Source organism: Notothenia rossii (assembly GCF_949606895.1).
Source record: "Notothenia rossii genome assembly, chromosome: 3".
NCBI lineage: Eukaryota > Metazoa > Chordata > Actinopteri > Perciformes > Nototheniidae > Notothenia > Notothenia rossii.
In genome coordinates, this window is record NC_136901.1 from 43,876,914 (window position 1) to 43,894,308 (window position 17,395).

General features: G+C 39.5%; 1 protein-coding gene across 1 annotated transcript; it reads left to right on the forward strand.

Moving 5' to 3' along the window:
- Positions 1-4,298: 4,298 nt before the first annotated feature.
- On the forward strand, positions 4,299-16,739 carry rnf175 (ring finger protein 175). The gene is made up of 9 exons (XM_079668491.1): positions 4,299-4,418; positions 4,902-4,939; positions 5,773-5,914; positions 6,886-7,040; positions 7,200-7,307; positions 8,312-8,432; positions 10,725-10,858; positions 11,003-11,104; positions 15,583-16,739. The coding sequence occupies exons 1-9, from the start codon at positions 4,398-4,400 to the stop codon at positions 15,701-15,703; spliced, it is 942 nt and encodes a 313-aa protein (XP_079524617.1). The 5' UTR covers positions 4,299-4,397; the 3' UTR covers positions 15,704-16,739.
- Positions 16,740-17,395: the final 656 nt, after the last annotated feature.

A 17,395-nucleotide genomic window follows, 5' to 3' on the forward strand; every position in this document is an offset into this window, starting at 1 on the left:
AACTGACTTTTACATACACTCATTTCTTTTTTGCATGTTTTATTATTATTGTTTTTTATTACACACAAAAACAAAAAAATATATATAGTTGCATATGATTATTATCAATCTTTTTCTAATGTGTATCAGAAAATAATATATTGGAAATGGTGTGTGTGTGTGTGTGTCATATTATTGAATTGCTCATGCTCATACCACAACGAAATATGTCAAAATACTTTATCTTGCTCTTTTTTTAAATCTTATTTTACACAGCAAAATTGTTATTAAATAAAATCCTTTTAAGAGAAAAACAACACTTTTTTATTCTGCCCACAACTAAAATGTATTTGTTGTAATTTGTATATATTCTCAGATATTTTTAAACATATGATATAGGATTAAGAATGCATAATTAAACATGTTATATTTGTATTTGCAGGCATGGTGTGAATCCCCCTCCAGGCCGCTAGGTGGCGGTGAGTCTTCGTGAAAATGGTCCTGGCGCCATGTTGGTATAAATAGCAGTGAGCAGTGCTTCTTCAATCACTTCCTCCAGAAAACGACTGAGAAGAGACGACATCATCTCCGAAACAAACGGTAAATATAACTTTAAATATAACTTTTTACCGTTAAATATAACATTTTACGTATCAATAACATCATATAGAAGTTAAATATGTCTTAATATATCATAGATGATGAGTTTATTTAACGGATGTTCGTAGATTGTCACAGCATCCAAAAATGCTGGAACTTCCAACACGTTGTTTTTAACCGAAAAACCGGAGTCATTAAAAGTGTTTTTAACTAAAAACGTGGATTCAATCTGCTTTTTAAAAACTATTTGCCTAAAGGAAATGCTGAATCAAGCCCTCGTGTTCAAATGTAGTTGTTAAACATGTATCATTGCAGTACACATGATATTTAAGACTTTTATTACGTTTTTAAATGTGTTTCCTGCAGTTAAACACATGGTGGTGCCCAGCATCTCATTACAGCTTCACAATTCTAATACAACATTATTTATTAAAATGTATCGCCACAATTAAACTAATTTCGGTGCATTAATGCAACACAGCCCACTTTAGCTCTGATGTTTTTCATGCGATAAACATTTTATTAACTGTAATATATTACATTTTTTAGGTTTAACATGTGTGTCTCCGGGTGCTGCTTCATCTCTGAGCTGATAGCTGAAGTCCACACCAGGTAAGAACATTTTAAATGAGTTTTATTTGCATTTTAATTTATTTTTATTGTAGATTCCTGCACTGTGATGAAGCTTCTTCCTGCCATTCGTAGTTTCCACCAGAGGTCGAAAGACCAATGATGGCCCAATCCTTCCTTGGATGTCTGAGCGCTTTTGTGCAATAAAATAATGTTTATTTTAAATCATGGGTTTTAGACTCTTATACAATTCTGTTCCTTGCTACCCAGAGTATCATCAGCGTCGGGGAGAAATGACCCTCCAGGCCACCGTAGTGAAGCTGTTGATCATGAAGGATGATGGGATGAAATCATCGGCAAGCAGAAATGATTTACTTCGATACAGGTGAGCAAGTTTATTATATACTAACAAGAAGTTATTGAATTCGCTGTGATGATGCTTCTTCCTGCCATTCGTAGTTTCCACCAGAGGTCGTGAGACCAGTGATGGCCCAATCCTTCCTTGGATGTCTGAGCGAATAACAACATAAATACATTTAAACTTATCCTTGAGTTTCTCCTTCTGAACTAACTAGTTCTCTCTCAGGTTTGATGTGATGCAGTTAACCGGGTTAAATCCTCCACAGATGCTAATCCACATCTGTGAACCTGGTATGTAATTAATTGATTACTGTAAATCTACATTTTAATTCGCTGTGATGAAGCTTCTTCCTGCCATTCGTAGTTTCCACCAGAGGTCGAGAGACCAGTGATGGCCCAATCCTTCCTTGGATGTCTGAGCGAATTTTAAAGCAGAAAATGCAGTGTTTTTTAATAAAAAATGTATCTAAATCCAACGTATCTCTGCGTGTCTCTTTCAGGGTGGAGTCGGTGCTCGCCGTGCTGTAGTCGACCCGCTGGAGCTGGCTAATCCCTGGTATGTATTCGGGTGTTATCTTTAAAGTTCGCTGTGATGAAGCTTCTTCCTGCCATTCGTAGTTTCCACCAGAGGTCGAGAGACCAATGATGGCCCAATCCTTCCTTGGATGTCTGAGCGAATAATAAAATATATATATATTTAAACTTTTATTCCTGTATTTTCTCCTTCAGAACTAACTAGTTTTCTCTTTCTCAGGTTTGATGTGAAATGGATGAACTCCTCCACAGATGCTGATCCATGTCTGTGAACCTGGTACGTTATTCATTAATTTATAACTAAATATATATTTGATTCGCTGTGATGAAGCTTCTTCCTGCCATTCGTAGTTTCCACCAGAGGTCGAGAGACCAATGATGGCCCAATCCTTCCTTGGATGTCTGAGCGAATTTAAAGCAGAAAATTAAAGAGTTTGGATTTTTTTTCTTTTCTAAATATAACGTATCTCTGCGTGTCTCTTTCAGGGTGGAGTCGGTGCTCGCCGCGCTGTAGTCGACCCGCTGGAGCTGGCTAATCCCTGGTATGTATATATTTTATGGGGTGTTATCTATAAAGTTCACTGTGATGAAGCTTCTTCCTGCCATTCGTAGTTTCCACCAGAGGTCGAGAGACCAGTGATGGCCCAATCCTTCCTTGGATGTCTGAGCGAATAACAAAATAAATATTTGTAAACTTATCCTTGAGTTTCTCCTTCTGAACTAACTTGTTCTCCGTCTCGCTCTCTCTCAGGTTTGATGTGATTGAACTCCTCCAGAGATGCTGATCCACGTCTGTGAAACTGGTAAGTTAGTAATTATTAATTTATTACTGTACTTTAATTCGCTGTGATGAAGCTTCTTCCTGCCATTCGTAGTTTCCACCAGAGGTCGAGAGACCAGTGATGGCCCAATCCTTCCTTGGATGTCTGAGCGAATAACAAAATAAATATTTGTAAACTTATCCTTGAGTTTCTCCTTCTGAACTAACTTGTTCTCCGTCTCGCTCTCTCTCAGGTTTGATGTGATTGAACTCCTCCAGAGATGCTGATCCACGTCTGTGAAACTGGTAAGTTAGTAATTATTAATTTATTACTGTACTTTAATTCGCTGTGATGAAGCTTCTTCCTGCCATTCGTAGTTTCCACCAGAGGTCGAGAGACCAGTGATGGCCCAATCCTTCCTTGGATGTCTGAGCGAATAACAAAATAAATATTTGTAAACTTATCCTTGAGTTTCTCCTTCTGAACTAACTTGTTCTCCGTCTCGCTCTCTCTCAGGTTTGATGTGATTGAACTCCTCCAGAGATGCTGATCCACGTCTGTGAAACTGGTAAGTTAGTAATTATTAATTTATTACTGTACTTTAATTCGCTGTGATGAAGCTTCTTCCTGCCATTCGTAGTTTCCACCAGAGGTCGAGAGACCAGTGATGGCCCAATCCTTCCTTGGATGTCTGAGCGAATTAACTCGTTATAATCGGATAATCATTCAAATGTTCTGTTTATTAAAAGTGTTTTATTTACACTCACAGGTGGAGGAAATGACCAGGAGCCGAGGATTCGTTTTCCACAATCTTTATCGACTGTTTTTATTGATTGCAAAGAAAAAGAAATAAAGATGACTGACTAAAGTTGATTTGTTCTTCTTTTATAAACATTTCTCATCAGGATTCTCCAAAATAAAATGTACTGAAAGTGTGAATTGCGTGTGTTGGTGCCAATTTGTCATCCTCGTACTCTTATAAAATGTATTAAAACGAAGTAAGTGTTCATTAAGATATTTATAAAAACGAAAGTTGAAGTGCCAGATGAAGAAAGAAACATTAGATAAAAGGCATGAATATGATATTAAAATGTTGATAAGTAGACATTCAGGTAGACCAGTAGCAGCTATATTTATAAGAGATTAATTACAAAATAGATTTAGCCCACATTGAGAATTATTTCATCACGGAAGCATTTTGAATATTATTACATAAGAGTCTACAGTATTACAAACTGAAGATCATTAAAAACAAATACATTCTCAGTAAGAAATACCTTCATTCAGAGGAGAATCTAAACATAAAATATACAGAATACTTATAACCTGTAAACAGTGTACTATAAACATTAAGTAAAGTAGCTTAAAAGTAAAAGATATCCTATAATGTAATTTAATGCTAAATTGTTTTTGCTTTAACACAGTTTTACAGCTAAAATATGATTATTCCACCAAATATTAAAACGTGTAATTCAATGATTTCGCGTTACGGATTAATTGTGTCCCTCTTCGCTTCCCGCACCTCTTCCAGCTGTCAGGGAAGCTGCTGTTAGCAGGCTAGCTTTAACTGGGAAAGGTGAAGAAAGAGCAATAATGGCGGGCGTGCACCCGCAGGTAAGTGAACTCAGATTCACAACGCAGCTTTTCAGACACTGTTTCCACTAAATGGTGATAGTTATGTTTAAATTCGCTATAAAGGGAGCTAACGGGAGCTAACAGAGCTAGCTGTGGCTAACTAGCCACCTAGCTTAAAACCAGCTGTAAACAAAGTGTCAGAAAACCATAACCGGATTCCTGATGTACTCTTTGTCCAATATTTATATAATTTGACTATTTTGTGACTCCAAAAAAATAATCCAGTAGTTTAATTGATAGACATGCATTTAGTTAAAAGTAGCTACAGCTGTTTAAAGTAGCATTAAAATGGAAATACTCAAGTACAAGTACCTCAGAATTTTACTTAATATAGTACTATAGTGTCTTCCCACCCCTGAAATCAATGGAGGCTTTACTTGATTAAATAGTGATGTTGTATTAACGGTAATAACCTACTTTAAAGTGTCCAGAGACCCACTGTTGTTATTTCTGTCCTCACAGGACGACCTGCTGAAGATGACACACAGAGAGAACTGGAAGTGAGTTTCATTTCCTCTCACACACACACACTTCACTTTCTCTATAAATACTGCAATGTATTCACAGCAGAGTGAACCCTGACATGTTGAATACCCCAAAGAAATGTATAGTTTAGTCTCCAGCACATAGAAACTGCAGGATGCTAACCGGCATATGTTGGGTCATTTGCACAATTAGCACAAGGTGTGTTAATTAACATGAATTGCATTATATCCTATGCCTTGTGACTGATGACGTGGCCAACTTGGACATATACGGAGTGATTTTGGAGGTTATTGAGGATGCTGAGTCAATAGTTGTACTCTTGGTGTACAAATAATAATACAAAAATAGGAAAGAAATAATTCATGTATGATTAAATAATGAAGAAATCAAAAATAAATGCTGCGTTTTCCCCCATCCCTTTTTCCCTCTGACAAGTTTTTTTTTTGTGGTGCTTTTTGTTTGGTTTCCCCATAGACTGTATATAAAGGGTTACCCCTCCGTCAGGGTGCAGCACCCGCGTCTAAGTGTGAAACATCGCGGTCATGATGTGTTTATTCAAATGAATTGCATTATATCGTATGCCTTGTGACTGATGACGTGGCCAATTTGGACATTTATGGAGTGGTTTTGAGGTTATTGAGGATGCTGAGTGCATTTCTGATCTTTTCAGGATAAAAAATGGCCATATGTGTACTCTTGGTGTACAAATAATGATACGAAAATAGGAAAGAAATAACAAATATATGATTAATATTTGCAATTCTAAATAAATGCTGCGTTCTTTCCCCCATCCCTTTTTCCCTCTGACCAGCTTTGTTGTGCTTTTCTTTGTTTTCCCCTCCGTCAGGGTGCAGCACGAGCGTCTGCATGTGAAACATCGCGGCCACGAGGCCATGCACGCAGAGATGGTGATGATCCTCATCGCCACGCTGGTGGTGGCTCAGATCGTCCTGGTGCAGTGGAAGCAGAGACACCACCGGTCCTACAACGTGAGGCCTTCATATATACATTACATACATTTAAAGAGGCCCAATACTTAGGCTTTTGAGCATTGAAAGGTCTTCCTTTAAAGAGTCCTCTCCTACTGATGTTCAGGTGTATATCAGTATGTAGTGTCTCTACTTTAAAGAGTCCTCTCCTGCTGATGTTCAGGTGTATATCAGTATGTAGTGTCTCTACTTTAAAGAGTCCTCTCCTGCTGATGTTCAGGTGTATATCAGTATGTAGTATCTCTACTTTAAAGAGTCCTCTCCTGCTGATGTTCAGGTGTATATCAGTATGTAGTGTCTCTACTTTAAAGAGTCCTCTCCTGCTGATGTTCAGGTGTATATCAGTATGTAGTGTCTCTACTTTAAAGAGTCCTCTCCTGCTGATGTTCAGGTGTATATCAGTATGTAGTGTCTCTACTTTAAAGAGTCCTCTCCTGCTGATGTTCAGGTGTATATCAGTATGTAGTGTCTCTACTTTAAAGAGTCCTCTCCTGCTGATGTTCAGGTGTATATCAGTATGTAGTGTCTCTACTTTAAAGAGTCCTCTCCTGCTGATGTTCAGGTGTATATCAGTATGTAGTGTCTCTACTTTAAAGAGTCCTCTCCTGCTGATGTTCAGGTGTATATCAGTATGTAGTGTCTCTACTTTAAAGAGTCCGCTCCTGCTGATGTTCAGGTGTATATCAGTATGTAGTGTCTCTACTTTAAAGAGTTCTCTCCTGCTGATGTTCAGGTGTATATCAGTATGTAGTGTCTCTACTTTAAAGAGTCCTCTCCTGCTGATGTTCAGGTGTATATCAGTATGTAGTGTCTCTACTTTAAAGAGTTCTCTCCTGCTGATGTTCAGGTGTATATCAGTATGTAGTGTCTCTACTTTAAAGAGTCCTCTCCTGCTGATGTTCAGGTGTATATCAGTATGTAGTGTCTCTACTTTAAAGAGTCCTCTCCTGCCCTCACTGGTTCCTCCTCAGCTGGTGACGCTGGTGCAGATGTGGGGGATTCCTCTCTACTTCACCATCAAGCTGTACTGGTGGAGGTTCCTCTCCATGTGGGGAATGTTCTCCGTCGTCACCAGTTACGTCGTTTTCAGAGCGACGCGAAAACCTCTTTCCTGCCGGACGCCCAGGTGAGTAATGTTGTGTGTCTGTGTGTGTCTGTGTGTGTGTGTGTGTGTGTGTGTGTGTGTGTGTGTGTGTGTGTGTGTGTGTGTGTGTGTGTGTGTGCGTGCGTGCGTGTGTGCATGTGTGCATGTGTTAAAGTCTAAAGGTGTGTGTGTGTTTTCCAGGATGGTGTATAAGTGGTTCCTGCTGATCTATAAGCTGAGCTACGCGGTGGGAGTTCTCGGTTACCTCGCCATCATGTTCACGATGTTCGGCTTCAACGTCTTCTTCAGGTGAGGCCGCTGCTAGGGATGGGTACCGAGCCCCGGTATTAAACGGGCCCCGGGGCTGAATTATTAAAGACCGTGGCACCGTTAAGCTCCGACGTTAGCGGTCTTTTTATCGGTACTGGAGACATGTAAAACATATCTGTCATATGTGTTATTGCTACACAAACATTATATTGCAAGTTTTCGTGTCGCCAACTTTCTAATATGCAAAAAGACTGCAAAATGCGTCTATGATTATTTTTTGTATTTTCAATCTCTCTCTCCGCCTGCTTGCGAGGGGGCGGGGCAGTTTACACACACGCAGCTGCTACATGCTGCAACACACACACACTGCGGAGATGGCGGAGAGAACGCGCTCCGAGGTGTGGTTAAACTTTACCCGCCTCGATGTGGACAATAGGTGTTTAGCATGTAAGGCCGGTAACACGAGCAATTTGTCTAAACATTTATCAAAGTGCTCCACATCCAGACGGAGGAATGCACCGGGTTCGACTGTCTTTCTAGTAGCTCTGTAGCCCCATCCACGAGTAACGTTTCCCACGTCAGGTGTTATGTATGCTAGCAGCAACACACGGACTTAACTACATTATACAAACAAGGGTTAATGATTAGAGGTAACTGAGTTATTTAGTTTGTTAAAGTTTCAGCTATTCTGTTTACAGTTCTGTCATCAGATTATTTAATACGATTTGTTAAAACATTGTTGTTTCTTTTGATGTGAAATATTATTTATTTAATTTAAATAAAAAGCAATGTTAGTTTTGTTCACAATTTGTTTATTTAGTTTACTTTATTTCTTTCTCCAAAAGAACCGATTGAAAAAAATAATCTGCCTCCGGATTTAGGGCACATGCTTATTCATTTGTATTCTTCTTAATCTAAAATCCTTAAAATATAAAGATGTGGCTTTTACCACTTGATCCGAGCCCCGGACCTCTAGCTCATCAGTTAGCTATAATAAAGACACTGGGTATATAATATATAATAACTAAGACCTCTGTGTGCAGGATCAAGGCGGAGGACTCCATGGACGTGGGAGTCATCATGCTGTTTTACGGACTTTATTACGGCGTCATGGGAAGAGACTTTGCAGAAATCTGCTCCGACTACATGGCCTCCACCATCGGGGTACGACTGTTTTTATTAAATCATTTGATTCTTAATGGAAACGATGTTTAACTGGTGTCAATGTCCACAAATCCACCTATCATGCAAAAGGCACTTTGTGATGTCTTTTATACATCAACATGTGTCCCCGGTGTGTCGGGGAACTCACGCAGCGTCAGAAAATAAAACCCCCTCTCTTTTCCTCCGTACCCAAATCTCTAAAACGGGGGAACAACGGAGCTGATCAAGATTTGCGTCTGATATGACGTAATATCTGAAATGTGGACCCACGGCCCTATCAGAAACGTTGCTATCAGAAACAATGCCCGACCGTTTTGGACGTAATATGGTCGGTGTTTATATTAGCATCGCTAACACTCAGAGCTAACCTGTACTGGAGAGCATGTGTGTGAAGAAGCAGGAAGTAAAAAGGAACTCACCTTGTGGTATAACCGGCAAGAGAGAAAGCCTTTGAGCTCCATACTGTTTCAGAGAGAATCCTTGATAATCCATGATATGGCGTTTCATCACGGCAGTATTTAGTTTAGACAGTAGCTGCCGTGTCCCACATGAGCTCAGACCCCTACTTTTTATTTTAAAAGCTTTATACCCCAAATCAGCACTTTAGAAACAGGAAGTGAAATAGAGGGATATGAGGCATGGCTAGAATGGGTGATCTGTTTTTTTTTTTTTTTTTAGCAAATGTTGATTCCTCTTTGACTAAATGAGATCAAATCAGTGCTATTTCCCCTGATTTTCTTTGAATGAAACACAGCTCTGACTGAATACTGCATGTGCGTGTCGTGGATCTGATGTAACTCTAACGGCCCGTCCACACAGCAGCGTTAAAAAAATCTTTAAAATCTTGGAGCTGGGCATGTCTGAAAGCATGGGGATTTTTTGCGAGCAACGCGACCAACAACCAATCACATGAATGTCCCACCCCTGGCATACAAAGCAAAAAACCCCGGGGATTTTATACGAGCAATATAAATATATATAAATATAAACTCCCCAAACAGGCGAAAACCTACCAGTTTCGCCCACTGTCTCTGCCACCTCCCTCCATGCCTGGTTCCTCCGGTTTGTATCCCGGTAAGTTATTACTGGTCGTAAAGAACCGGGTGATTTGCTACCGTAATTTCTCGTTTGGAATATGAGGAAATTAACTGCGGTATGTCTCTCCCAGCTTACACGCGGTTTGATTGGCTAGCGCTTGTACTGTCAGATTTGCATAAACGGGATTTTATTGGCTGACGCTTCCAGCTCAGCTTCAAAAGTTGAACATTGCTCAACTTTTGAATCCTGAAAATCCCGGAAATCCTGGAAATCTTCGCTTTGCTTCCCCACAATGCAGTTCGGCGAAAAGCGAGGCAACGTGACGTCACCCCATTCAACGTGAAGGGGCAGAAGCGTTGGAAGATTTTGTAACGCTGCTGTGTGGACGGGCCGTTACGATATTAAAGAATAAGACAAAGAGGAATCATTAAAAACACAGAGATGGTTGAAGTCCTTATTTAGCAGTTAGCACTCATGGTAGGTCACAGGAATAGAAGGGCCTCTTTCCATGAAACTAAATCTAGCACGGCTTAAAACACATGATTACTGTTGGGAAAATACTGAATGTATCTTCCAATATGAGAGTAACATGATACAAAGGTATCCTAACTGTAGCTCTGTACATGACAGGATGTGTGATGAAAAGTACGAATTTTGAGATTTGGAGAAAAAGTCAGATTTTTTAGATTTTTTATAAAAATTCAGATTTGTTTTTGAAATATTCTGAATATTTGAGATTGATTTTTTTTTAAAGTCAGAATTATGAGATTTTGAGAAAAAGTCAGATTGTTTTTTTTGAAAAAGTACAGATTTAGAAAAATTCAGATTTTGAGGGGAAAAAAATACATTTTGAGAAAAGGCTCATGTATTTTGTACACGACAGGATGTATGATTACCTAGAACACTGGTTCCCAACCTGGGGGGCGTGCCCCCCTTGGGGGTGCGCCAAAGATCGCAGGGGGGGTGCGCAACTTCCAACAGGAGTCATTTGGGGGGCCTCTTGGGAAAAAAGGTTGGGAGCCCCTGCTCTAGAAGAACCGGTATCCCTCCATGTTGTGACTGTGGAACTCCCTCTCTTGGATATCAGCATGTGAAGGACACTGTTCAGGAACTAGTTGATGCTCTGTATGTGATGACTACTTCCATTCTGGAGAGGATCACAGATACATGGATCCTGAGGTTGAAGCTCAAGCCGGGGACCAGAGATATGTTTCTAACAGTTATATAAAACAGATTCTACTCGTGTGTTTCCAGTACTACAACAGAGGAGGCATGCCGAGCCGGAGCCTGAGCGACGACATCTGTGCCGTCTGTGGTCAGAGGATCCTGGTGGAGGTGGAGGAGGAAGGATTCATCGAGGACACGTTCCAGCTGTCCTGTGGACACATGTATCCTTCTTAGTGACATCACTGTGGAACGCTCCTATTGGTTAGCGCTCCAACACATTGTGATTTGATTCATTCTGGGATGAATGTGTGGTGGAATGATATTTATGTTCAGTTCGTCCTCCTTAACCTGCCGCGACGCTTCAGATTTCACGAGTTCTGCATCCGCGGCTGGTGCATTGTGGGTAAAAAGCTGACATGTCCGTACTGCAACGAGAAAGTGGACATGAAGAAGATGATGAGCAACCCGTATCCTTTATAAACAGTATATATAAATTATGTAGCAATGTGTATCTAATGCCATGGTTATTAGTTATAGGATTTTTGATATTGATTTCATTTGCATATTTTTTTGGGTTTTGCCCGAATTTTTTCTTTATTTAATGTATAATCTGCCTTTAGGTTTACATACATATTTAAAAATATAATCGCTTAAAAAGGACTCACTACGCTGACTTGTTTCAGTGTTTGAGGACTCATTAAGCTGACTTGTTTCAGTGTTTGAGGACTCATTAAGCTGACTTGTTTCAGTGTTTGAGGACTCATTAAGGTGACTTGTTTCAGTGTTTGAGGACTCATTAAGCTGACTTGTTTCAGTGTTTGAGGACTCATTAAGCTGACTTGTTTCAGTGTTTGAGGACTCATTAAGCTGACTTGTTTCAGTGTTTGAGGACTCATTAAGCTGACTTGTTTCAGTGTTTTAGGACTCATTAAGCTGACTTGTTTCAGTGTTTTAGGACTCATTAAGCTGACTGGTTTCAGTGTTTGAGGACTCATTAAGCTGACTTGTTTCAGTGTTTGAGGACTCATTAAGGTGACTTGTTTCAGTGTTTGAGGACTCATTAAGCTGACTTGTTTCAGTGTTTGAGGACTCATTAAGCTGACTTGTTTCAGTGTTTGAGGACTCATTAAGCTGACTTGTTTCAGTGTTTTAGGACTCATTAAGGTGACTTGTTTCAGTGTTTGAGGACTCATTAAGCTGACTTGTTTCAGTGTTTGAGGACTCATTAAGCTGACTTGTTTCAGTGTTTTAGGACTCATTAAGCTGACTTGTTTCAGTGTTTGAGGACTCATTAAGCTGACTTGTTTCAGTGTTTTAGGACTCATTAAGCTGACTTGTTTCAGTGTTTGAGGACTCATTAAGCTGACTTGTTTCAGTGTTTGAGGACTCATTAAGCTGACTTGTTTCAGTGTTTGAGGACTCATTAAGCTGACTTGTTTCAGTGTTTGAGGACTCATTAAGGTGACTTGTTTCAGTGTTTGAGGACTCATTAAGCTGACTTGTTTCAGTGTTTGAGGACTCATTAAGGTGACTTGTTTCAGTGTTTGAGGACTCATTAAGCTGACTTGTTTCAGTGTTTGAGGACTCATTAAGCTGACTTGTTTCAGTGTTTGAGGACTCATTAAGCTGACTTGTTTCAGTGTTTGAGGACTCATTAAGCTGACTTGTTTCAGTGTTTGAGGACTCATTAAGGTGACTTGTTTCAGTGTTTGAGGACTCATTAAGCTGACTTGTTTCAGTGTTTGAGGACTCACTAAGCTGACTTGTTTCAGTGTTTGAGGACTCATTAAGCTGACTTGTTTCAGTGTTTGAGGACTCATTAAGCTGACTTGTTTCAGTGTTTGAGGACTCATTAAGCTGACTTGTTTCAGTGTTTGAGGACTCATTAAGCTGACTTGTTTCAGTGTTTGAGGACTCATTAAGCTGACTTGTTTCAGTGTTTGAGGACTCATTAAGCTGACTTGTTTCAGTGTTTTAGGACTCATTAAGCTGACTTGTTTCAGTGTTTGAGGACTCATTAAGGTGACTTGTTTCAGTGTTTGAGGACTCGTTAAGGTGACTTGTTTCAGTGTTTGAGGACTCATTGAGCTGACTTGTTTCAGTGTTTTAGGACTCATTAAGCTGACTTGTTTCAGTGTTTGAGGACTCATTAAGCTGACTTGTTTCAGTGTTTGAGGACTCATTAAGGTGACTTGTTTCAGTGTTTGAGGACTCATTGAGCTGACTGGTTTCGGTGTTTGAGGACTCATTAAGCTGACTTGTTTCAGTGTTTGAGGACTCATTAAGCTGACTTGTTTCAGTGTTTGAGGACTCATTGAGCTGACTTGTTTCAGTGTTTTAGGACTCATTAAGCTGATTGTTTCAGTGTTTGAGGACTCATTAAGCTGACTTGTTTCAGTGTTTGAGGACTCATTAAGGTGACTTGTTTCAGTGTTTGAGGACTCATTAAGCTGACTTGTTTCAGTGTTTGAGGACTCATTAAGCTGACTTGTTTCAGTGTTTGAGGACTCATTAAGCTGACTTGTTTCAGTGTTTGAGGACTCATTAAGCTGACTTGTTTCAGTGTTTGAGGACTCATTAAGGTGACTTGTTTCAGTGTTTGAGGACTCATTAAGCTGACTTGTTTCAGTGTTTGAGGACTCATTAAGCTGACTTGTTTCAGTGTTTGAGGACTCATTAAGCTGACTTGTTTCAGTGTTTGAGGACTCATTAAGGTGACTTGTTTCAGTGTTTGAGGACTCATTAAGCTGACTTGTTTCAGTGTTTGAGGACTCATTAAGCTGACTTGTTTCAGTGTTTTAGGACTCATTAAGCTGACTTGTTTCAGTGTTTGAGGACTCATTAAGCTGACTTGTTTCAGTGTTTGAGGACTCATTAAGCTGACTTGTTTCAGTGTTTTAGGACTCATTAAGGTGACTTGTTTCAGTGTTTGAGGACTCATTAAGCTGACTTGTTTCAGTGTTTTAGGACTCATTAAGCTGACTTGTTTCAGTGTTTGAGGACTCATTAAGCTGACTTGTTTCAGTGTTTGAGGACTCATTAAGCTGACTTGTTTCAGTGTTTGAGGACTCATTAAGGTGACTTGTTTCAGTGTTTGAGGACTCATTAAGCTGACTTGTTTCAGTGTTTGAGGACTCATTAAGCTGACTTGTTTCAGTGTTTGAGGACTCATTAAGCTGACTTGTTTCAGTGTTTGAGGACTCATTAAGCTGACTTGTTTCAGTGTTTGAGGACTCATTAAGCTGACTTGTTTCAGTGTTTTAGGACTCATTAAGCTGACTTGTTTCAGTGTTTGAGGACTCATTAAGGTGACTTGTTTCAGTGTTTTAGGACTCATTAAGCTGACTTGTTTCAGTGTTTGAGGACTCATTAAGCTGACTTGTTTCAGTGTTTGAGGACTCATTAAGCTGACTTGTTTCAGTGTTTGAGGACTCATTAAGCTGACTGGTTTCAGTGTTTTAGGACTCATTAAGCTGACTTGTTTCAGTGTTTGAGGACTCATTAAGCTGACTTGTTTCAGTGTTTGAGGACTCATTAAGCTGACTGGTTTCAGTGTTTTAGGACTCATTAAGCTGACTTGTTTCAGTGTTTGAGGACTCATTGAGCTGACTTGTTTCAGTGTTTTAGGACTCATTAAGCTGACTTGTTTCAGTGTTTGAGGACTCATTAAGCTGACTTGTTTCAGTGTTTGAGGACTCATTAAGCTGACTTGTTTCAGTGTTTGAGGACTCATTAAGCTGACTTGTTTCAGTGTTTGAGGACTCATTAAGCTGACTTGTTTCAGTGTTTGAGGACTCATTAAGCTGACTGGTCTCAGTGTTTGAGGACTCATTAAGCTAACTTGTTTCAGTGTTTGAGGACTCATTAAGCTGACTTGTTTCAGTGTTTTAGGACTCATTAAGCTGACTTGTTTCAGTGTTTGAGGACTCATTAAGCTAACTTGTTTCAGTGTTTGAGGACTCATTAAGCTGACTTGTTTCAGTGTTTTAGGACTCATTAAGGTGACTTGTTTCAGTGTTTTAGGACTCATTAAGCTGACTTGTTTCAGTGTTTGAGGACTCATTAAGCTGACTTGTTTCAGTGTTTGAGGACTCATTAAGCTGACTGGTTTCAGTGTTTGAGGACTCATTAAGCTGACTTGTTTCAGTGTTTGAGGACTCATTAAGCTGACTTGTTTCAGTGTTTGAGGACTCATTAAGCTGACTTGTTTCAGTGTTTGAGGACTCATTAAGCTGACTTGTTTCAGTGTTTGAGGACTCATTAAGCTGACTTGTTTCAGTGTTTGAGGACTCATTAAGCTGACTTGTTTCAGTGTTTGAGGACTCGTTAAGGTGACTTGTTTCAGTGTTTGAGGACTCATTAAGCTGACTTGTTTCAGTGTTTGAGGACTCATTAAGGTGACTTGTTTCAGTGTTTGAGGACTCATTAAGCTGACTTGTTTCAGTGTTTGAGGACTCATTAAGCTGACTTGTTTCAGTGTTTTAGGACTCATTAAGCTGACTGGTTTCAGTGTTTTAGGACTCATTAAGCTGACTTGTTTCAGTGTTTGAGGACTCATTAAGGTGACTTGTTTCAGTGTTTGAGGACTCATTAAGCTGACTTGTTTCAGTGTTTGAGGACTCATTAAGCTGACTTGTTTCAGTGTTTGAGGACTCATTAAGCTGACTTGTTTCAGTGTTTGAGGACTCATTAAGCTGACTTGTTTCAGTGTTTGAGGACTCATTAAGCTGACTTGTTTCAGTGTTTTAGGACTCATTAAGCTGACTTGTTTCAGTGTTTTAGGACTCATTAAGGTGACTTGTTTCAGTGTTTGAGGACTCATTAAGGTGACTTGTTTCAGTGTTTTAGGACTCATTAAGCTGACTTGTTTCAGTGTTTTAGGACTCTTCGATGCATTGTCTCTAGTCTCTCTCGTTTCCTCCTTAATTGCTCTGTTTCCTGTCAGCTGGGAGAAGACTCACGTCCTGTACGGGCAGCTTCTTGATTGGCTCAGATACCTCGTTGCCTGGCAGCCAATCATCATCGGCATCGTCCACGGGATAAACTTCACTCTGGGCCTCGAGTAGAGCCTCAGTCACAGGAAGCGATTCTTCTGCAGTCTCATTGTTATCTGGACTGAACGCTTGACCGTTTCCTGCAGACGGAGGACACTTTGATGCCAAAACTGATGAAAATAAGGAGGCACAGATCCAGTATTTGCTTTTTGGGGGGGGATATGTCGACAGAGATTTTTAACGTGATAAAAACCATTGCTTTACTTTGTACTGTTTCATCCAAAATGCCTTTTTAAACGTTAGTTTGCACACTAACAGATCACAGCGTTACAGAAAGTTCTCTCCTGAAGATAGACCTGTTTACATTTCATCTGTTTATTTTAAATGTCTGTTTTTCTCTGTACGAAGCTGAGGCTAAACGGTCAACTTAGCATTTCGTTTTTTATCCCTAAAATAAAAACTGAGAAGATTCATTTTAAGTTAAAGCCGAACATTTTAGATTATATTTTTTTAAAACCCAATTTGATCCACAATATTAAACTGAATTATAATTTTGAAGGGGCCCTATTCTGCCTGAAACGCCTCAATTTACTTCCAGAACATAGTGACATCACTATAGAACACTCGCGCTGCTATCCACACATTGTTCGTGATAGGCTAAGGGGCGGGACTTCTCGAAGCAGTCGACCAATGACATGAAAATGAATATGGCCCCTTTAAAATCATTATTTATTGCCACGATTTGTTTACTTTTATCTTAAAATCTGTAGAATATGGAAATCATTTTTTTATTTGTAATAACATCGCACCTCGTCATATTGAGATGTCTATGAATCATCCTTAATCGTGCAACCGTGATGTGAGACGACGCTCTCGTTTTGGTGTTTGTTTGAGATGATGTGCCCTAAACATGGGGCCCACCCTCCAAACATGGGGCCCACCCTCCAAACATGGGGGCCGCGCTCCAAATGTTCAGTATCAGGCGTTTGAATGACCTTAAATCACAAGAGTCTTTTTTCTTTTTGCCAAATCATTTTTGCTCTTTGTTATCAGGAACACTGCTGCTGGTATTAATACTTTGTATTTATTAAATATTTGTAAAACCTCACCAGTGGGTCAGAACATGTTTTATTTATGTATTCAGTTCCCTTGGAGGAGTTTGATTTTTTAATTCATGAAAAATTAATTTAAATTAAATTAAATCCAGCTTTGTTTACATTCATGTTTAACTGTTGCTTGTTGCCTGGACACAAACAAACTATAAAGCTATCATTAAAATGCAATATTTATAGATTTCTCTCTCAATTCAGACCATATTTACATCCAGTATTGCCAAAGCTATGTATAGTTGTAACATCTTTACAAAAATACATACAAATAAACAAATGAACAGTTATAAACAAACTGCTAAGAAGTTTGCATGTTTTTTTTTACAAGGAATACAGATTCATTTCATTCATATAATACATGAATACAAAATAGAATGATATATATATACTTAAGATACATAAGATGTGAGACCTGGTGTATCAGCGCAGGTCTGGCTGGTCTACCTGCATGTGCCATCCGACCTCTGCAGCTCATCCAGAATGCAACGGCTCATGCAATGTAATGTAATCTGCTCACTCCGGTTCCCTCACACTGTGGCAGGCAGAGACAAACTGTCCTGCAACAATGCAGCTCTCTTTATATTCCCCGAGAAGTATTTTTAGTTTTTCATTTTTAAATAATTGAGGATGCTTATGGTTGAGTTTTGGTTCAAAA

Coding starts and splice junctions, on each gene's coding strand:
- rnf175 (XM_079668491.1), top strand. CDS start 4,398: ATGGCGGGCGTGCACCCGCAG. Junction 5,915..6,885: donor GACACCACCGGTCCTACAAC/GTGAGGCCTTCA, acceptor GTTCCTCCTCAG/CTGGTGACGCTGGTGCAGAT. Junction 7,308..8,311: donor GGCTTCAACGTCTTCTTCAG/GTGAGGCCGCTG, acceptor CTCTGTGTGCAG/GATCAAGGCGGAGGACTCCA.